This window comes from Mustela erminea, chromosome 18, assembly GCF_009829155.1.
Source record: "Mustela erminea isolate mMusErm1 chromosome 18, mMusErm1.Pri, whole genome shotgun sequence".
NCBI lineage: Eukaryota > Metazoa > Chordata > Mammalia > Carnivora > Mustelidae > Mustela > Mustela erminea.
The window spans coordinates 59,983,614-60,005,430 of record NC_045631.1 but is presented as its reverse complement, the minus strand read 5'-3'; the positions used below and the strand labels follow the sequence as shown (position 1 = coordinate 60,005,430).

At 54.5% G+C, this 21,817-nt stretch overlaps 1 protein-coding gene across 4 annotated transcripts in view; it reads right to left on the bottom strand.

The window, feature by feature from the left end:
• RPTOR (regulatory associated protein of MTOR complex 1) overlaps positions 1-21,817 on the bottom strand; it is a 306,996-nt gene that overhangs the window by 240,980 nt on the left and 44,199 nt on the right. For all 4 annotated transcript variants that reach the window (XM_032322464.1, XM_032322470.1, XM_032322466.1 and 1 more), the window contains exon 2: positions 2,331-2,433. In XM_032322464.1, coding sequence (XP_032178355.1) covers positions 2,331-2,433 — 103 coding nt within the window. The remainder of the gene's footprint in view (positions 1-2,330; positions 2,434-21,817) is intronic.

Below are 21,817 nucleotides of genomic sequence, written 5' to 3'. Positions count from 1 at the left end.
AGATACCACTGCAAATTTGCCGAATCCAGGGTCCAGGAATCTTCTTTCTCTTACTCCACACTGTGAAAACCACATCAGAAGGGCCAGCCCCATTCACTTTTGAAATAAAGGACAAACACGAATTTTTTAACGTAGAAAAGGTGTCCGTCCTTTTGAATTCAAAATCCACTGCAATTAGTGCAGAGTAGATCACATTGCTAACTGGCAGAGTAATTTTAAAAACGTGGTATAAAAAATCTATTCACCCCTGCTCGGCGGGGAGCCTGCTTCCTCCTCTCTCTCCGCCTGCCTCTCTGTCTACTTGTGATCTCTGTCAAATAAATTAAAAAAAAATTTTTTTTTTAATCTATTCATTTCAAGGCAAGGAGGAAATAAGGAATTCCTTTCATTTTCACAGACATTGTCCCATAAACACCCACCGAAGACACTGTGAGGGACCAGGGAGGGCTCTTTTGATTTCTTGGGGGGAGCAGAGAGAAAAAGCCCAGAGAATCGAATGGAAGCCGAGGGTCCTCACCAGGAAGGTTCCCGACAATTCCACATTCAGACACCTCAACCCACAGGATCCCAGAGGGTTCACGCATCTCCGGGAGCACACCCTGAGATCTGGGTTGAGGAGCATTGTTCTAGAAACCGAAGGTAAGAGTACTTCAGGAGGGGAAAATAGAACACAAGTGGTAAAATCCAGCTTTCACAAGGGGTAAATGAAGTGGAAACAGTCAGTGGTGGCTAATAAGAAGTCAATTTCACCGGCACAGACACCGGGATGTGGCAGAAAGCCAAGAAGGTCTCTAGGGAAATCAGCTACAGGAGCAGCTACTCTGTCACTGGGCGTGGGGAACAAGAGGCCCGGGCTGCAGGCGGGGAGGCTGTGAGACAGAGACGGTCACCCTAAGACCCCAGAGACAGTGAGACTGGCAAGCGAAGTGAGAAAAACAATACCGTTTCCAATTCAGACTAGAATATAGGCTTCCACGCCCCCTTCCACCCAACCCCGTCCCAAACAAAACCGAGTGTTCCTCCCACACCTCTAGTAAGCCAATCACCACTTCCTGCCAGCAAAACCCTCTCGGGGTTGTTTCAGTGAGCAAAACCAGCCTCTAATGGAGGTCTTTTCCTTAAATCCAAGCCCCACAAGGCTGGCCTTCACATAGCAGAGGAAATATGTCATTTGCAATTTTCGTTTTTTAAAGCAGATGAAGGGATTTTCTGCTTTTGCTGAGAGACGGAGAAAGCTGGAGGGGGTGTGCTGTGGCCCCCAGTCCGATCAAGAACTAAATGATCCACAAAACAAACAATAAAAACCCCACACTTCACTGTTAAACTGCGCTAAAGTTTAGAGAGAAAATAATACCCAATTCACTGCAAAGTCTTCCGTGAAACGGGGCTACGTCTCCACGCATTTAAATGAGGGCATCATTATCCTGCTTCCAAAACCAAACAAACACATTGCAAGAAAAGAAAACCACAAACCAATACCACTCACAAACACAGCTGGAAAAACTCCTTAACAAATTATTCGCCATCGAATCCAGCAATATATTAAAAAGATAACGCCAGGCATTCAAGGTTGGCTTAACACCCAAGACTCCATCAGCGTCATTCACATCAACAAACTAGACAGGAAAGCCAGGTGATATGTCCGAGACATTGAGAAAGCACTTCGTAAGAATCGGCATTTTTTTTTAAGGATTTATTTATTTATTTATTATTTATCTGAGAGCGAGCACAAGCAGGCAGAGCGGCAGGCAGAGGGAGGGGGAAGCAGGCTTCCCGCTGAGCAGAGAGCCCGATGTGGGTCTTGATCCCAGGACCTGAGCCGAAGGCAGCCGCTTAACCCACTGAGCCACCCAGACGCCCCTCGGCATTGATTCTTGATGAAAAAACTTCCAGCAGACTAAGAAACATCCTGCCGAACGGTGACGGCCGAATGCCATCCTCCCGCAACACCGAGCTACGAAGCACTGGGCAGGCCTTCCTCAGGGAGAACCAGGCCTCCTTCAGTGCACACACGAAGCAGCCGCTCCGTTTTTTTAAAAAGAATACAAAGCTACTACCACGTGCAAATTTAAAGGAGAAAGTGCTATAATCCAAATAATCATTACTTCCTAATTGTCCCTGAAGCGCTTCGTATAGGACAACTCCTACCTTAAAGGCTCCAAAAGTTCAAAAAGGAATGAAACTCTCTGATTCACAAAAACCAGGGCCGGCCTGCAGCGCACTCAGTCAGTGGGGGCGGGGGGCCGAAGGGGTTAGAGCAAGCCCCGCCCAGCCCAGAGCCCATAGGGACCCCCGCCCCAGCCCACGGAGGAGGGAGGGGCCGCACCTACCGATCCAGCACTCCAGACGCGCACAGGGGGTGGTCTTCACCACGTCGGGAGGGTCCACGCCGACATTCAGGCATAAAACTAAGGCCACGCTGACCGTCTTCATCTGGAAACACAACAGAAACAAAATTATTCAATATGCATCCCAATGACACACTCCTCCAGCTCAGAGATGCTCCTAGAATGCATGGAGCCCTGCCCCCATCGCTGGCCTCTGCAGCTGTCCTGGGCCACCCCAAGGTCCTGCCCGAGTAGCTTCCTCTCTGGAGGGGTTTCGGAGCAACGAGAGCAGGCGGGAAGAGGTCCACAGTGGGAGAGGCCTCCGCATGCTTCCTTACAATACGTGTCCAGAAACAGAACTACTTGACTGAAAAATAGGAAGGCACTTGCTACATTCTGCCCAAGTCCTTTGCAAAAATGTTGCACAAACTTACACTCTGACCAGGCTATGCTACTCTCATTTAAAGTCATTCTGACTTGGGGAGAGAAAAATTGTCATACTCCTTCGGTAGCATTCTTTCGGTATTAGTAACACTGGAACTTCTTCCAATGTGTGGTCACAATTTGTGACTTTCTGTTTTGTGGATTTCCTACTCGTGTCTGTACCACGGCACTGGCAGTAATGACTATTCCCAATTGACTTTGTGTACTCTTTACATATGAAAGGCTCCATCCACATTTTTTGCTGCAAATATTGCCCTAGTCTGGTGTTTGCCATCCAATTCATTTCCTGCCTCTGGACGTACCAAGCCTTGTTTCTATCATCTGACGCAGCTTCCTGAAGATCTGACCTGTTCCTTCTCCAGCGGCCCAGCATGCAGAATGTCAGCCCTCCAGCCCCAGCTGCTCAAGCTAGAAACCTGCAGCTCATCCTTCAAACGATTACTGAGCACCTGCTAGGTGCCCATCACTGTTTTCAGGTGGTGAGGATACATCCATAAATCAAAGGAGCCAAAATGGCAGCAGAGGGTGGTAGGGGTGTCACTTAAAACAGACGAGAGGGCTCCGAGCTGGTTATCAGCCCTGACACCCCACCCCCCGACTCCTGTTCCTGAACATCAGAGACCACCCCTGACTCCCCACCCTGCCTGCTTCGTCCTGCCTCTTAACTGCCTCCTGGGCCCGTCACCTTCGCTATCTCTGCTCCCAGCCACAGCCAAGTCCACGCCAGCTCTGGGCTGCAGCGGCCTCCCCTGCCGCCCTGTCCCCTGTCCGCGATACAGCAGGAGCATACCTTCACACGCACCTGCTCACTGCCCTGCTCCGTCCGTCCCAAACCTTCAACACCCCCACCTGAACTGCTCAGCGCGCCCAAATCTTGAGAACGCAATTCCTGCTGAGCACGCCACCCGCCTGCCACGGCCCCACCCTCAGTGGCTCCACATGCTCCGCCCGCTTGGCATGACCTGGGGTGTGACCTGGAAGCCTGTCTTCCCGCTCCACCAACCCCGACTCTCCCTTGCGGTCTCTGTGCAGACAGCCATGTTTCCGGAACGCTTGTCCCCAAACCCTAGTGGGGGCAGTGCCACCCAGCACCGTGCTCTCCTGCTGGCAGGGTCCTTGGACCTGGGCTCCCGAGACCAGAGCTGACCCCCATGAACGCCAACATCCCGCACATGCCCGGGGCCCGGGACATCCCGCTCAGTGAGGGTGCAAGTGGATTTCTTGGGTGTTTTACGTTTAACCCTACAAGCCATCTGGATGTTGCTGTGCTATATGACACACCAGGAGGAAGAGTTTCTGTCTCAAAACACTAGCCAATCACACCAATTCCCCCTGTTAAATAATTCCCAAACTCCCAGGTTTGTAGGATGCCTATAGCATATATAAATTCGCAGATAAAACAAATTCTACTTCAGGCTAACTGAATGTATCCGTCATCACATCAACAGTGCTTGTACTGGCACCACACTGATTTAAGTTCTCTTTACAACATTTCACAATGCTTGGGAGGGAAGTTTTCCTTTCTCACAATCTTTTTTAAAGTTTTACTTAGCTTTCTTTATATTCATCTGTTTTCTTCCCACATTAATCAGTTAGTTATTCAATTCTTTAATCCCATAGAGACTTTGACTAAAGTTGCATTAAACTGCATATTGGTAACACTGAGCATTTTAAATTGTTTTCTTTTTTTCTTTTCTAAGATTTTTATCTATTTATTTGATAGACAGAGAGAGATCACAAGTAGGCAGAGAGGCAGGCAGAGAGAGAGGAGGAAGCAGGCTCCCTGCTGAGCAGAGAGCCCGATGTGGGGCTTGATCCCAGGACCCTGAGATCATGACCTGAGCCGAAGGCAGAGGCTTAAACCACTGAGCCACCCAGGCGCCCCTTAAATTGTTTTCTTTATCCGAGAATTCCACCTGTGAGAATATGTCAGACAAAAATACCAAAAAATATAATAAAGGGGAAGTCTGTGTGTAAAGATTCTCTTCACAGCATTTCTTATCATGAAGAACAAGTAGAAACGACAATTTTAAGCAGATAAGGGAATGTTCAAGCACGCCATTATATTCTCTTAACAGAATGACACCTGAATTCTTATAATGTTAAATGAACAAGAGTTGATTCAAAAACACCCAAAAAATCGTACTAAACATATAAATTAATTTTGGCAAGAAGGGACAACCTCCTAATACTCAATTTCTCTATACAGGAACACAGTGCGTTTCTCCATTTATTCAAGTCTGCTCTTGTCAGTACTGTTTTCTTAGTTTTCTTCACCAAGAAGTCCTGCTCATCTCCTTTAGGATTATCCCTGGACACGTCACGGATGTTTGGGGCAAGTGTGCTTCGAGGCATGTATTCTCCCCATCGTGGTTTCTCGGGATAGCCGCTAGCGCCTCCGTTAGTCACTTTATTAAATTCCTCATTAAATGTAATTACTTCTTGGTAACCCTCCACAGGGCCCGTAAGCTGACAAAGAAACTGCTACGAATAATGAGTCTGTCTCGTCCCTTCCAACGGCTCGTTCCTTTCTACCTGCTTCAGGTGTAGGCGCTGCCCACAACTTCCAGAATACGGTCGCTAACGCCTACAGAACATGGCAACGGCGAGCTTCGTGCTGGTTTTAATGAGATGTCATGAGTGTGTCTTCACGGAGAATGCGGCGGGGACAGGAGACACACGTATCACCACCTTCCCGAAGCTCGTGCTGGCGCATTTCACCGACGAAAGACCTCTGAGTGCAAGTACTGATGCACCTGTTCCCGACAACCAAAACCCAAAGGGGGTGTTTGCTTTTATGAGACAAGGGGAAAGGCAAGAAGTGGAAAGGCGAGCGGACCTGGCCATGCGGCCGCGGCCGTGGAAGTGGTGCACCTGCCCGGGGCCACGCACGGCATCTCGCATCCCGTACCCCCCATCCCGGGCTCTGGGCCGTGTCTGAGAGCATCGGGGTTTCACCTCCGCTTACTGCGTGCATTAGCAATATGTGTCCCTAAGGTCTCAGAAGAGCCCGAGAGGCCATTTCTGGGGTCTGGGGACGCTCAAAATTGTTCTCGCACACGAATGAATGTTCCTGTGCTTTCTGCCGTTTCGGCTCAGGAGAGGTTTCATGGGAGTGCATGGGTTTCGGAGAGCAGGGAACCGGCATAATCTTTATCGCATCAAGAAAAAGATACCTGTGTTCAAAACAGAATTTAAAGTGTGTGGGGGAGCGTATTCAGTCTTAAAATATATGTATTTCTTAATGGTAAGTCGCTTTCTAAAGGAGCTGTACGCCTGCTGCCAGAGACGGCCGAAAAGAACAACACTATGGACACAGGCCAGAATCTTCTTGTTATGAACCATAAAAAACAAATGGTCCCTTCGTGGTCAGGAGAAAGGGCAGAAAATCAATCAGAGAACAGCAATGGCTATTGCTTTGCTTCGTCATTTTCCAATATTTAAGTGATCAGTATCGATGGTCCCACACCGCTGACCCGCCGTCTTACGGCAAACTGGGCCTTTGAGCAGAAGCTGCTCCAAACTGGGAGCCCCGCGGAAACGTCTCTGTGGCCTTCCTACGGCCGTGTGGGTCATACTGACAGCCGCCCTGCAACATCTTTCAAGCGAGGGGTCTGTCCTGCGCTCTGGAACCGGGAGGGGTCAGGAGGCGGTCACCCTCACCCTGCAGCGAGCTCCAAGCCGCTTCACTCTGTCACCCCTGGGCCTGCCGGAAGGGATGCCTGCTCCGAAAAAACATCCGCCTCTACGGGTCAGGTCTTATTTCCAAAAACTCGGTCTGCCCCACCGGAGATTAGAGGCTGTCCGTAGTCTAACGTGGCCCTCCACGTAAGGGGGGAGGGGATCGGGCTCCCGAACTGCCAGGGTCCTTCACAGGGCCCAGCCGAGGGAGCGAACGCAGCTCCGTGATGGGACGCCAACTCCACGGGGCCTCAGGTCCAGGTCGGCGCCTCCGAGCCACGGGCCTCGCAGCCACCCCAGCTGGCCCTGGGCCCTGGGAAGGAAGGGGGCACCCCGCTTCGGGGAATGTGTGCTCAGTGAACCCCCACACTCCCCCCACTTGTGCCTCGGGGATTCAGGGCAGGCCCCAAGCTAGGTCACTTCTGACCACTTGCGAGCAACCGCCTCTAGCTACACTCACCCCCCAACGGGCAGAGGGCCGAGCGACCTGAGCCCTCGGCCCCTGTAATCCTTTCCTAAAGGGCCCGGAACCTGGTGCTCATGTCTCCACCTGCTTTTTGGCATAGCCTCCCTGGGGTCGGGGGGGTGGTGCAGGACGAGGTAGGGCATCCGCACAGCGCCCGCCAGCCCGGGCACGGGGCCGCCGTCTTCCTCCTCAGCCGACACTCCAGACACATCCCCTTCCTCCAACCTCTACAACCGCACTTCATAAGCTTAAACACACAATTCTCGGCCAAATCGTTACTGATCTAATTACAAAATTATTATGTCAGGAAGTCTCTAAGGGCTTAGACAGAAATATTAATGGAAGCCCAGTGATCACCCTTTCATCCACGAGATGCTAAAGGGCCCCATGTCCCCAGGCCTGTTACCAAGCACAGTCTTCGATGGTGACTAGATGTCCCCGTGGCCACTCTGCAGGTGAGCAACAGGACAGCGTGGCCCTCAGACGTGAAATCCGCTCCCCTCCATCAGGGGAAAACGCGGAAAGAGAGAATCTGACTTGTCCTTGCTCATAGAACACACACCTGACCCTACATCTTGAGTGATGACTTTTTAAGAAAACAAAAGAGATGAAGAGTATTCGGACACGCGGATTAGAAGAACATACCTGGCAGAACCAATTTAATTCCACCAGCGGGAAACACTACCAGTGAATATCCTTAAGCCAATCAAACACGTCTTGTGCCTCCTGCAAATTTCAGTCATGTTGGCCTGATCCCAAACACGGTAAGTTCGAAATTCTTAGCTAGACTCTAAAGTGCCTTTTTGATGTTTTATTTTCATTTCTCATTCCAAAAGTTCCAGATTAATGTTTTTTAATAATACAGTCATAGCATTAAGAGAACGTAAGGGCCATGAAATTTAATGTACCAAAAACTGCATAATGGTATATAAAATAACCATTTGGGGCTTTAAAACATTTCTTCTTCAGTGCCATGTAATTGAAGATGACAGTTATGTCCCCGGAGGTTAATTCTGAACTTGAAAGAGTATCATCTCAAGAAGCTATGAAAATTAAGTGGTCATGGAAAACGTGACCTTCGTCATGTCGTTAGTTCTAATCGCTCCTGAACAAGAGCCTAACCCTGAAAGCGAGAGGCAGGTACGGACGACCTCTCAGGGCCTGGGGGACCTCTCCAATCCTCGCCTTCTAGTGCCAGGCTTGGGCCCTCCGGCCATACCACAAGCAGCCCTGCAGGCACGGAACAAGCTGCCCTACAATTCTGGGCTCCACCGTACCGTGGCTGGGAGGGACAGCGGGCAGCAGGGAATGGCCCTCCTGAAGTGCCTGGCCAGCATCCTGTCCTTCAGTCCGCCGGCACCGGGTCTGTTTTAAAATTCAAAGGTTTTCAAATTTACAAAAGGATAATACGGTACATGACTCATATCTCATAGAAGATACCCAAAAGGGAATGCATACATTCCATATTCAAAACCATTAAAATTTCCACAGTGAAATGCACAAATATCCACTCCCCACAGGATAGAGACTATTAACCAGGTCACACCCACTTTGTCACAAGACAAGAGGTGAACACCTTGCCAGTGTTCAGAGCTCTCTGGGTTCAGAACTGCAGACCGACCACCAACCCAACCTGTCCCCAAGCATGTGGCACCTCAATGATTAAAAATACATTCACGCCTGCCGCCATTCAAAGAGTTCAAAACAGAATCACAGCAATTCCTTTGTTTTCTCCTACTTGACTGATTTGATAAACCATGTATATTTTATTTTATTTTATTTTTAAGATGTTATTTATTTATTTGAGAGAGAACATGAGAAGAAGGAGGGTCAGAGGGAGAAGCAGGCAGGGAGCCCGATGTGGGACTCGATCCCGGGACTCCAGGATCATGACCTGAGCCGAAGGCTGTCACTTAACCAACGGAGCCACCCAGGTGCCCGACCACATCTATTTTAAAAGATACAGCTGATCAAGCAGCACAATCAAACCTAAATATAGTAAATTCAAAGCCTACACACAATGGCCCGCAAGCTGTATGCAGAATGAAGACACTACAAGTGTGTTAAAGCGGCCCGTCACTGCTTTCCGCGCCCCCCTCGGTGAGCCCGACTCACAAGCAGGTGTAATGGGAAAGCACCAGGAAGCAGGCTGGAGGCTGCCCCACCATCCACTACCCCCTGCCTGTCTGAGGCAAAGCCACCCAATTCCCAGCAGTGCTCGTTAAGATTCAGAGCATCAAGCAAAAACTTTGAGCAGAGTCGAAGCTACACAAATGCATAATTTATAAAGGAAGTCGGAAACTAGAACACACAGCAAACAGAGCAGATACACCATGGGGCGGGGACCGGGTGGGGGGGTGTCGAGTTGAGAAAAAGGAGAAGCAGGTTTGCCTCCTTACTCCCATCCCAAAGACGGCTAGAGAGACGTGAACAGTAAACCTCGCAAGGAGCACATCAAATGGAATTTCCGCCGCCCGGCCCTGCGGCGCAGCACAGATCTCGTCAGCAGCCACCAGCCACGGCAACCTGGCGATTCCCCATCTGCATATTCCTTTGTTCATTTCCGAGGAACCGAGCCAGCGAGGTTCCTGAATTTATGAGTCCGTTCCCTACCTTCAGCCAGAAGCCTCGTTTAGGTTTCAGCTCTCTTTTTTGAGGCTAAATTCTCTCTATAGTTCCCTGCATTTAAAATCTGCCTCCACTCCTGTAAGGCAGGCTAATGAAAAGGGAAGAGACAACAGGTAACTTTTCAACGTGGAAAATCACAGCCGTGCTCACAGCCCTCCTCTCCATCCTGCGCGCCACAGCGCCCCTTTCTCACCTCTCCCACCGCCCCAAACCACCCGGGACCCTGGGTGCGCTCTTACTTCCTGCGTCCCAGGCCCTGGAGAAATTCAGGTCCCTAAAAATCAAATGAAAGAGTTGCACACAAAATAGCTGTATTATAGAGATCGTAACTGCTTTAAAGAAACTGGAGAAATCCCTTCTTGCAGGAACCCTACACTGAACCTTTCTGTGACGCCTCCTGAAACCGTGGTCTCGCTGATGCCACCTGGGCCAGCCTGGACGTCAGTGCGGGCGTCCGTCAGGGACACAGCCCACCGTCCTCTGAGAAGTCACCTTCTCACAGTAGGCGGAGGGAGAGATGCCTCTTCTTACAACACCGTATGGGGTTAAAGTTTAAAAAGAAAATCCAAGTAATTACCAGTCTCCTTACCTAAAAAGTGAAAATAAAACTACTTTGTCACAGAGAACAGGAAGATACAGTCGCTTACAAATTAACTCTAAATAATTCAACAACGTAAAATCCAAATATGCTAAACTTCAGTGCTGTTAGAGCCCCGGGTCAGACAGGCTTGCGGGGCAGAATTCAACGGCAGACAGAAATGATGCCATCTCTTCCACGACGGACCGTGACAGTGCCTTCAGAGATGCATTTTCCGGGGCGCCTGGCCAGCTCGGTCGGTGAGGTGTACAACTCTGGGTCTTGGCTCAGGTCATGATCTCAGGGTTCTGAGGTGGAGCCCCACACTGGGCTCCAGGTTCGGCAGGGGGTCTGCTTGGGATTCTCTCTCCCTTTGCCCCTCCCCTCAAAATAAAAAAATCTTAAAAAAATATATACTTTCAGGTCGCCCACGTCTGATGGCGGGCTCCATTGGTAAATGGGTAAACTGTACAGTATATGAATTATATCTCAGTAGAGCTGTTAAAAAGATGTATTTTTAAGGACTGCTAAGCGGCACAGAGGCGCCCCAACAGAACTCGGGTGGAAAGAGGAAGGCACAAAACCGCGTCCACATCGTTATTATCCCGAGTGTGTAAACACGCACATGCAAAGACGCAGAATAAAAACCCGAATGTCACAAGTGGTTTCGCTCTCCGAGGAGAGGAAAGTGCAGACGATTCCTGGTTTCCCTCTGTACCCGGCCTTTCTGTGTATTTTCTAATTCTCCAGCGTAAACAAGTTATTTCTAGAAGCAGGGCAAAGCCATCAAATGATTCTATTACAACAGTCAAGGATCTCTCTCGTGCGTGCGTGCACGCGCGTGTGTGTGTGTGATTTTCATGACATTCTGAGGCAGAGAAACAGCTCGCCGGGCCAGCGGCAGCTTAGACGAGTATCCAAGGCAACGAGCGCACTGGGATCGTGAGAGGAAACGCAATGCAGGCGGCGGCGCGCTCCCGGGGACAAGCCGGGGCTCTGGCCCGAGCCTCCAGCCTCACAGAATCCGGTCCTGTGACCCGCAAGCACCCGGCGCTGGCAGCACGCGCACAGCGAACGGTTCCCAGGCCCCTCTCCTCCAGCCCTTCCCGGTTTAGCGCACACCATAAACCCTGCTGCGGAAATTCCTTTCCCGGGAATGAGATTTTCCTTCAATAAATGGGCTGATTTCAAGGCTGCTTAGAGATTTCTTTCATTGGCTAAGACCCTGGGTTGCCGCTTTCCCACTCCTGACGCAAATTAAAATGGGCAGCAGCACCGCGGGAGCGAGCGGTTTGTTCAGGACGAGCTGCTCCCCCCTCTTGCTTATCCAGCGGTCTGATCCCGAGACACGCACTCGCAGAGACAATCCCACGGCAAAGAGCATGACTCAGAGCTCCCACGCAGGCTGGGGACGCAGCCCCGGGGGGCCTGGGCCACCCTGATAACTGGCACTCGCAACATCTTAGTCCAAGGGTGCGAAGTGGAGCCACTTCCTGCTGCTCCCACCCCGGGTCCTGGCTGGCCGGCAGCGCTGACGAAGCAGCTCTCACAGGGCCCGCAGCTCCAAGGGGAGGGCCCAGGGCACCCGGATCACGGGGCCACGGAGAGGGTCCCAACCTCATGAATACTGTGGGGCAGAGCATGGCTCGGGGGCTCTCGGGAAGGCTCCTCCAGGGGATGGGAAGGCCCGCAGGGTGCCGCGGTAAAAGAGAAAGGCCTGCATGAGGCGCGGCAAGAATGCAAAGGGACAGCAAAGAACCAACAAGGAGGGAAGAAACTCCTACCCCAAAGAGAACAGGTGCAGCGCGTGCAGCTACGGGGCGGCAGCGATGGAAGGCACAGACCCGGCAGAGGTCTGCACGCTGACACTGAGAAGGCTCCGGTTCGGAGGCTCCCGCGGGAAAGGATGCTGCAGACATCTGCCACCTGTGGCCCCCTGCTCGGCACCTTCTGGACATCAGGGCAACTTCCTGTAGTATGGGCACTACCTTCCCAAGGGAGAAAATGGAGCAACTGTGAATCACTCTTACAACGAAGGGGCCGGCGTGTGGCCTCCCTCCTCCGGGCAGACGCATCTGTCTGATCCAACAGGGCCAGCCCACCCCCCCACAGGGAGTTGCATGGCAGGGACACCATGAGGACGGCACCAGAAGGTGTTTCCCAATGTCCCCGCTGTTCAGCCCCCTTGGCGTCTCGTAACTTCAGAGTCTGGCTCTAAGTCATCCTAGAGAGCCTTCAACAAATTCCTTTTCGGCTCACCTTGCATGGACTCTGATGGCTGTAACTAAGAGCTCTGGGGCTCTCTGGGGGACGAGACAGGACATTCTGAAGCTGAAGCCATTGTTGGAGCTCAGGAAACGGGCACGTTGTAATCATCACCTGCCCGAGGGTCATCACACCCGGGGGTTTCCAAGGTGCCATTACCCAAAGAGTGGGACCCTTACCCCCCGTCTCACACAGACTAGCTGACCGTGTGTCAGGGAGATAAGAAGGGAGTGACAGGTCCGAGCTGGGCCATCAGGGAACCGCCACCATCAGGAATCTCCCCACGCCCTGAACAGACCACAGTCTGAAGTGGCCGAAGGAGCACCTTGACCTCACGGCGCTTCGGGTCCACAGCTGGTGCTGGACGGCAGGTCTGCAGGAGGAGACTCGGAAGGCTCCTACGGGAGGGCCCAGGAACGAGAGCCGCAGGGGCCTGTGCACACCGGGGCAGGCAGGGAGGCCTGGGTGGGAGGGGGACCGCGGGCCCGCAGCGGGCGGCCAGTGACTTTCCCGCCACCCACAAAAGGACAAAGGCTTAGCAAGCCTCATCTTCCTACAATAATGTCAGAACTGCCCCCGTAGGGCACTTCTCTAAGTGAGCAGTGACCACAGGACAGGGCCACAGGTGAGAACATCAACACGAAGTCATGAACGTTGACGCTCCAACTTCTCTGGAAGTCCCGCCGGTGGAGGGGACAGCGCCGTGAACTTCCTGGGGGCTGGGGGCTGCTAGGGCAGCTGACCGCAAGCCCGGATCTACGGCCAGGCCCACGGCCCAGAAGTTAAAATCACGTGCGAGCACAGGTCCGTCTCCACCCCCTGCTTCAAAGCAGGAGTCCGGACCCGAGCGCTGAGGCGTCTCCTGCAGCCCGCCAGGGGCCGGCCCTCCTCTCGACACTCCTGCCTCTCGGCCCAAAACATTTTGTCTTCGACATTCTCCATCTGCCCCGCTCTCAGAAACTGTTGTGAAAGCATGCGACGCACCGTGGTGCGTGGGAACGAAGCAAAACCTCACCTAAAAGCACGGGTCTGTGAAGGGGGCGGGCTCTTCTGCGGACTGCCACGCACGAGGGTCAGTCCTGAAGAGGCCATAAAAACCATTAACAATCCCCACAGAACCTCTGACTTGAGAGACAAGGAAAGAAAGCAAGCTAGGTGAGTGCTGGTGGCAGAAACTCTCCTCTTGATAGATTAATTTTAGAGAAAAATCCAAGTGGAACCTCAGAAAAACAATATCTAGATTGATCATTTTTCCTTTAAAAAAAATTTGCAAAATCAATTTCGAAAATGAATGACACCCTGCAGGGAGCGTTTTGAACATGAGTCACAGCCAGGCCCCTGAACCTCTGAAGGCCAGTCCCTTCCCTCAGGGAGGCCACCCCGCTGCCCCCTCTCTGTGAACCCGCCCCTGACCCACCAGGCATCTCGGACCGACGCACGGGGCTGCAAGAGCCTCTATTCGTGGGTGGGCCGCTCCGGACTGTGGGCCTGTCCACCTTCCCAGGTCACCTTTGAAGCCCCAGGCCCTGGGACCCTGCTCACAAGAGGAAGGCCCTGGATAAACGTGGGAAACAGAGACGACGCGTCTGCTCTTTCAGAAGCTGGAAGACAGCCAAGGACTCCCCACTATTCCAGCAGTACCTCTGGGGCCCTCGGCAAATACCAGGAAGAGAGTCAGTATTCTTCTCCTGTAACAGGAAATCCACCTACGACAGCCAACCCTGGGGACTGAGACAAGTCATCTTTGCAGTCATCGCCACAGAACACGGGGCCCAGCTGCAATCTTAATGCCATTTCCCTAGTGCTTCCCACCGGGAAACCACGGAGACTCTCCTGGATCCGATCTGTTCTTCGTGGAAGTGTCCACAGATAAATGCTGTCGCATATTGAACGTAAGCACAAAAAAGAAGGCATAAGAGGTGGGGCCTTCCTCAAACGCCTGAGGCATCGGCGGGAGTCACGGGCTCGTGGGATGACACAGGCAGGGCTCAGCGCTCAGTGTGTCTGACACAAATGAAGACAGCTCAGCAAGGAGCAGTGACATTCAGCCTGAGTCTGGAGAGAGAACTCGCAGGCCAGCCAGCAGTGCGGGGCAGCGCAGGTCACGGGCGCGAGGAGGGGGGACAGCTGGGCAGGCTGCGCGGCGCGCCAACGGGGTGTCCTTCACCCACATGAAGAGGCTACCTGGGGGATCCCTGGCTCTGGGGAGCCGTTGTGACGTTTCTGAGCTGTGACATTTCAGGTGCTTTTGGTTCTTTTTACAACTGCACACATGCACTAATATATATGATTTCGCCCTTAAAATCCCACCCAGTTTTGGGGCCTTACATCTTCGACAACAGTTTTCAAATCAGCTTAAATTAAAAGTTCAAAGAAAAGTACTCCTATCACCACAAGACACAGGCTTCAGAGAAAAAATGAGTCTCCGAGAGAAAGCCGGGAATCAGAATGACTTCAGAGATCTCCAATGGAAGGAAAGCAAACCAGATTTCCAACCCAGGATTTCACTACTAGGCAATCGATTAAGCGTGATGAGCATAAAATTAAGACTCATATAAAAAGCCCGTCCTATTTTTAAAGATAAAGGAGAGGACTGTGTACGGAGTTGTAAGTGGATTCACGAACACAGTATGAAGTCATCACCAACACACCGACGTGCTGGCCCAAAAGGCTGACACTGAACATGACCGTGCCTCACCATGAGACTGCCGGTCCGCACGAGATGCAGGGGACAGAGGAACAAGTCAGACGACACCAAGAAGGCAAAATCAGCAGAACCTAAACGTGAGACATTCTCCAGCACCAGCACAACCAGCCTGGGCCCCTTTGTCAAAAAGTCAACTTGTTACCTGGCGATTCACAGACCTATACCCCTGGGGATAAAATATATGTTTATAAAAAATAAAAAATTTTTAATAAATAAATAAATAAAATAAAAAATAATCATTAAAAAAAAGTCAACTTGTTAAAAAAAAAAGTTCTACTATAAACCACCGTAACCAGTAGAACTTGGCTTTAAAAACAGCTGTGAAAGATGTCATGAAACAGCCAGACACATGTGGACCGGGGTGAGGCATCTGACTGTGACAAGGGGGCGGAGCTGACGCCTCAGAGTGAGCTCTGGGTCAGGGCCGGCAGGAGGGCGCGCACTCCACGATGCTCTGAGTTCAGGAGGAAAGAGTCACCCCGTGTCTACTTGCTCTCGCGTGACTCAAGAACACGCAACGGGAGGAAGGCAGCCAACACGGCACACCGTGAACGGACTGAGCAGGAGCTACGGCGTCCGGCACCGTCCCAGTCTCTCGACTGTTCCAGCTGTCTGAGGGCTCTTCCAAACAGACTGCAGCCACCTCGCTGAAGAAGACAAAACCGATGCCAAGATCCGAAGCAAAACTATGTCTGTTGCTTCAAATCAGCTTCCAGGTAAATAAAAGTATTTTAGTTCCCACGGAAGGGTAAGTTCTGGAAACCGTTCCAAGGCCCAGACTGCATGTAACTGCGCCCTCCAAAATTCAGCAGGAAGACCAGAGCTGCGGCAGCCCCTCAACCTCAGACCCGCTTCCTGCCGACCCTGCTGACCTGACGGCAGGCACGCAGCACCTTCAGCCCCAAACTAAGCCTGTGTCAGAGCTTTCTGGGCTTTCCTTCAGCAGTGAATTCCAACCTGTCCAGAAAGCCGAGCTTCCTCTGGCCTCCTCTTTATCAGCGACACGGGATGCCCCTTCCAGGCATTTCTGCCGTGGGCCCAGAGACCCCATAGGGAAGGCCCACAGCCCACTCACCCCCTCAGCGGGCGGCTACCCAACAAGGACCACCCAGGAGCCCAGCTCTGAGACCACCACCGGCTGCCCTGTCCCCAAAGGTTTCCTGCCCAGCACTCCACAGCAGGCCAGTGAATCAGGTACCCCCCCGCCTTAGCTGACCGCACCGCCCCGAGGGCAGGGAGCATTACAGCCTCATCGCATTCTAATTACTAGCCAAGTAGGTGAATCCCACTGAACCCTCCCTACGAACAACAACACTCGCGCGCTTTAATGAGCTACGGTAATTGACAACAAGGGAACATTATACATCACACGAACAAAACTCAGAAGTGTTTTCCGTCTCTATCACATTATGTTGTATAATTGAGCTTTTGCTGCCGGTACCAGGAATAGGAAATGTTTTCCATTCTGCTTAGCTGACTGTATAATGCAAGTAGTAAAACCGCACAGATCTACGGGGGATGGGAGGCGGAGTGGGGCGAGCAGGTAGAGGAGGAAGAGGGGGAGCTGGGGGGGGGTGCCTCCCCCTTGCAGTTCTCTCCTCCTCAGCTTAGTGTCCTGCTGCCCTCTGGCCTCTCTCTCTCTGTCACCGTCCCCTGCTCTCACCCACCCCAAATCTGTCCCTTGTGCATCACCCCCTGTGTCAGGGACAGGAACTGCCAGTCACTCGGCTCTGTCAAAGAGCACTCCTGGTGCTCTGTCACAGTGACATTCACTCTGCACTTCCCGTGTCCCCTCGGTTCACTGCCTTAGGCGTCAGCCTGTCTGTCCTCCGGGACGACAGCACGTTCTTAACTGCTCCCTCCAACCTGGCCTCTTCCATCCACCGGTGCGTGGACACCGCCGTGCCTCCCCTCGCGCACGCTGGGAGCGCGGCCGCCGCCGGAGACAGAGACACGAAGAGCCACTCCCCAGAGACAGCGATGCCCGCGTGCACTCGCCCGGGAGCCTCAGGGCACGGGAGCCTGTCGCTGCCGGGAGCACAGCACAGGTGCCGAGGAAGACAGAAGTCTGAGAACCACGGGCATGGCCAGGTGCCCGCCCCGTGCTGGAGAAGAGCTCCCGAGCCTCGGGCTGGACGTCCCTCCACTCTGCACACAGAGCAGCCGGTCCCAGGCGATCCGGCACAGCTGCTTCACAGACACCAGTGCACGATGGTTTCACACTTACTCCAAGACCCTCGTGTGTTTCAGAAAGTTACGCAGAAGCACCCACACGCACGCGAGAAACTAGTGTGCGCGACAACAGTGGCACACCCAGCTGAGGACGAAACAGTGGTCCGGGAGCAAACCAGATCTGTACGGCGGACCCAGGAGGAGGCGGCCTGAGACACCAACAGCAGGACCGGAAAACGTGTAGAGAAGAAAGTGCGCAACAGCCGCAGGGCCCGGGGGCAGGGGCCGGGGTGCAAACAGACGAGCAAAGTCTGCAGCCAGACACGGCACAGGCGGGAGAGAGGACGGACCGAGAGTGCAGACACGCAGAACTCGTACACACGCGCGCACGCACACACGACCTTTACATGCATGGATGGACGGACAGATGGGCAGGTAGGCACACGGGTGGGTAAACAGGCAGACATAGAGGTTACGAGTGAATAAAGGGGCTGGGGCACAGACAGCGCCTGGAGAGACGGACGAGTAGATGGACGGCGGGTGAAATGCATAGACGGATTAAGAGAAAACACACTGGTAGGTAAATCGTGCATAAGTAAATGGGTGGGTGGGTAGGACAGACAGACAGAAGTCTGAAATTAGCCTCGGGCAAATAACCTCCTACGGTGTCATCCCTAAAACAAAACCGCGCAAATACAAGGGACAACAGAACTACTCCCAGAGTCCAAGTTACTCAAGTCCGTGGACTGGAAAACCGAGAGTCGCAGGGACCGCCGCCTGGCCGCGCCCATCTGTGAAGACCACGTGGGAAACCACCAGTGAGCAAGAACACCAGCTCCTTCATAAGTGACTGGTAAGAGACGCCCACAGAAAAGGACCCTGTGCCGCGTCTCTACCGCCTCCTGAACCCTTGACCTCCACAGGATCCTCACCTCGAGCTCGTGGGTAACAGGACAGCGGTCCAGGGTCAGAGCAGCTCCCAGGCACAGCTACGGTCTGCTCTAGAGCGAGCCAACCCCAAGGCACGCTGGCCGCACAGGTCAGACCCCCACCACAGACCGCGACCAGACTGAAGGAGCGCTGTGTCCCCGCGCCACCTGGGTCCTCCCCACACAACTGTCCATCTCCAAACACGGGTGAGCGGTACTGCCGCTCCCACACATTTCCGGACGGCAGCTCAGGAAGAGAAACGCCCCAGCCAGGACCGAAACCCCGCTGGGTGCTTTCTGCAGCCAACCCGGCCCGTGTGTCTGGAGTGGTCACTGGACAAGACACCTGAGGCGGTCCCTCCAAGCACACGCCTCCACTCGGGACACCTGCCAGGGCGCAGCTACACCGGAGCCCTGCCCAGGGCTCCCAGGCACCAGCCGACGCGTTTTCACAGCCTCTGGAAGCTCGGGAAGGGTTTCACAGAGCATCTGCTCTGCCACCTACCACCTCCCCACATTCTCCCCCTTCACCTCCAAGAACACGAGACCGGCAAGGTCACATCACTGTCATCACAAACTATGACTCCGTCCAAGAGGAGGACCGAATCCCAGGCCGTCCATAGTTCGACTCTGAAATACTGAGCTGAAGGTACTGTTTCCTTCCTCTTGACCTGGCTGCAACCTTAACCTTGGGCTCCAGCAACACCTGCCCCTAAAACTCCAGCCCCAGGGCCATCTGGGAGCATCGCTAGCTACGGACCAACCTCAAGACCTGGACGGCACTAACCCCTACTTAGCCGCATTTTACTTGAATACAAAAGAATCCACCAAAGTCATCATTCTCTAGACCCACGCCGCATGGACCTCCATCTGAGAAGCGACTGGACAGACAGGGGAGCCCGGCTGCGGCACGCAGGAGGCTGGCAGAGCTCAGGGTCAGCCCGCCCCACGCGCCTTGGGCTGGGGGTGGATGTTTCCCCGCAGGGACCCCTGGGGGTGCCGGGCCGCATGCAGCCTGCCTCCCGCCTTCTGCTCCGACAGCCCCCCGCCTCCTGCTCCGACAGCCCCCGGGGCAGCTCTCTGCTCCCCTTCCATCGAAACCCCAGCTCTGGGAGTTGTGCCAGGACAGTCTCTCCATTTACAAAGACGGGGTATGGGCTTCGAGCCCTTCTGGAATGCAGCTGCACCTCCCCGGAGACCGCCACCCAGTCACGAGGCAAGGCCGGTCTCACATAACGACTCCGCCCGCGTTCAGCGCCCGCACAGAACACAAGCTCAGGAAAGCTCCCTTTCTTTCCAGCGCTTCACAAGAAATTCTACAACACGAAGTCTCTTCTTCTCCCGGTGAACCTGCTACTTCCCTTTCGTGACTATGCTTACAGCTCAGTGCCCGACAGGAGCTGGCTCCGTGTTCCTGGGGTTTCTGTTTCTGCCAAGCAGGGGTGCCTCCATGAGCAGCCCCCGATAAAGACGCCGGGTGCTGAGTGTCTGTGGAGCGACCCTAGTCGGCAGCATCCCACACATATTGTCCTAACTCGCTGCCGGGGACTCAGCGTGTCCGGGTCCCGCTCTGGGACAGGACCCGCAGAAGCCCGTACCGCTAGGCCCTAGCCCCTGCCCTACGTCCCTCTTCCCTTTGTGGTTTCACTGAGGTCGTGGTGGCCACAGGTACGCGCTGAGTCTCGGAGTCCTGCGAGTGAACCAGTGGAGGAGGGGGTGGCCTTGGGGCCCTCTGCCCACGCGTACCCCCTCTGTGCAACCAAACGCTAGTCAGCATTTCTCCCCTTCATTCCCTCAACCCCTCAAGGAATGCACCAACCCCTCCCAACCCCCAGCTTTCCTACAAATAGCACTGGATGGCTCGGAAGGTACCCTACTCTCCAGGTCCCTAAATTTAATGTGTATTAGTACTCGACTACAAAGCAGACCTCCAAGCAGACCTTCTGCTCCGAAAGCCCGCGCTCTGTGACGAAGCCTCCCCGCCCCGAAAGCCCGCGCTCTGTGCCGAAGCCTCCCCGCCCCGAAAGCCCGCGCTCTGTGCCGAAGCCTCCCCGCCCCGAAAGCCCGCGCTCTGTGCCGAAGCCTCCCCGCCCCGAAAGCCCGCGCTCTGTGCCGAAGCCTCCCCGCCCCGAAAGCCCGCGCTCTGTGCCGAAGCCTCCCCGCCCCGAAAGCCCGCGCTCTGTGCCGAAGCCTCCCCGCCCCGCGCGTTAACTGCTCTCCCAGCTCCTGGGCAGCTCCTCTCCCGGCGCGACGGCAGAGTAAGCTCGATTTAAGGTCCTTCTACGTTTATCCAACAAAGTCCACAGGTCAGACTGCCTGGGTACAAGTGAGATTGTCCTTGTATCCTTGTGTCCGTGTTTCTCATCATGAAAGTACACGGCACGGCGGGCAAGGCGGGCGGCAGATCCCAGCCCCACCACAGTCCCCACTTTTCACGAAGCTCCGGAAGAATCCCCAGACATACAAATAGGGAAAGTGTAGCGTGCAAGGTGGGCGCCCCAGGAGAGGTCCGCGGCGGCCGCCAGGGGCGCAAAGACCAGGGAAAAATACTCCCGGGCAGCGCGAAGCACCGTCTGCTCGGCCGGGCCGCCAGGGCCAAGTCCCGCTGCGTCCACAGCCCGCTGAGCTGGGGACCCTCCACGTCAGGCATCCAGGAAGGGCCCGAGGGGCGGCTGCCTCTGCTCGGCGATGTCTCGGCTGGCCCGACGCAAAGGCGGCCGCTGCCTGGCACTGGAGCCACCCGGAAGCTGCTTCTCTGACTCGTCAGTAGGAACACCACCGTGTGGCCCCCATGGGCTCCCCAGGAGGGCTGCTCTGGGAACCCTCGCAGCTGGTGGCCTGGGCCCAAGCACCGGTGTCCCTGAGAGAACATGACGGAAGCTGTGCGGTCTGTAGCCCCCAAGACACAGAGCGTCATTCCTCCCACAGTCACACCGGCCCAGAGCCACGGCAAGGGAAAAGGGACATGGCCTCTCAACGACGGGAGCATCACAGCGACACGGCAGGGACAGGCTGCGGGGTGGGAGCCACTGTGTGGTCGTCTCTGGAAAACACAGCCCCCCAGGCTCCCCGCTGGACACGTACCACATCCTTCCACGTGCAAAATGCACCGACGCGCCCCCAAGTCCCCTGGGAGTGCCACCTCAGCCTGAAGACCAGGGTGTCCCTGTCCCCACCGTGCACACGTGCAGGCCAGGCCGGGAGCAGGAGGTGGCAGGAGGCTCCTGGGGCCGCCCTCTCGGGGCTGCTCCAGGAGCCGCAGAAAGCAGCCCACGCCTGCATGGGGCGCTTTCGCCAGCCTGCCCCCTCCCCTCAGGAGCCCGGGGGCCGGGACCCTTCGTTCCTGCGGCCCCCATGTCTTCCAGCCCAAGCAGACACACCACTTCTTTACAGACTCAGGCGGCTCCGGGAGCGCCCACTGACGAGCCCCTCGGACACACAGCTGAACCCACAGGCTCACGCCCTCTCCGCCCTCCCCCCAAGGACAGGCCAGCGGCCAGTGCCCGCTGTCCCCCAGGAAGGCCGGTGCCGCAGCAGAGACCCCCTGGGACCGGCCTGGCCCTGCCGCCTGCCCGCAGCCCCCTCTTCATCCACAGGCCCTTGGCCTGGAGACGAGGCACG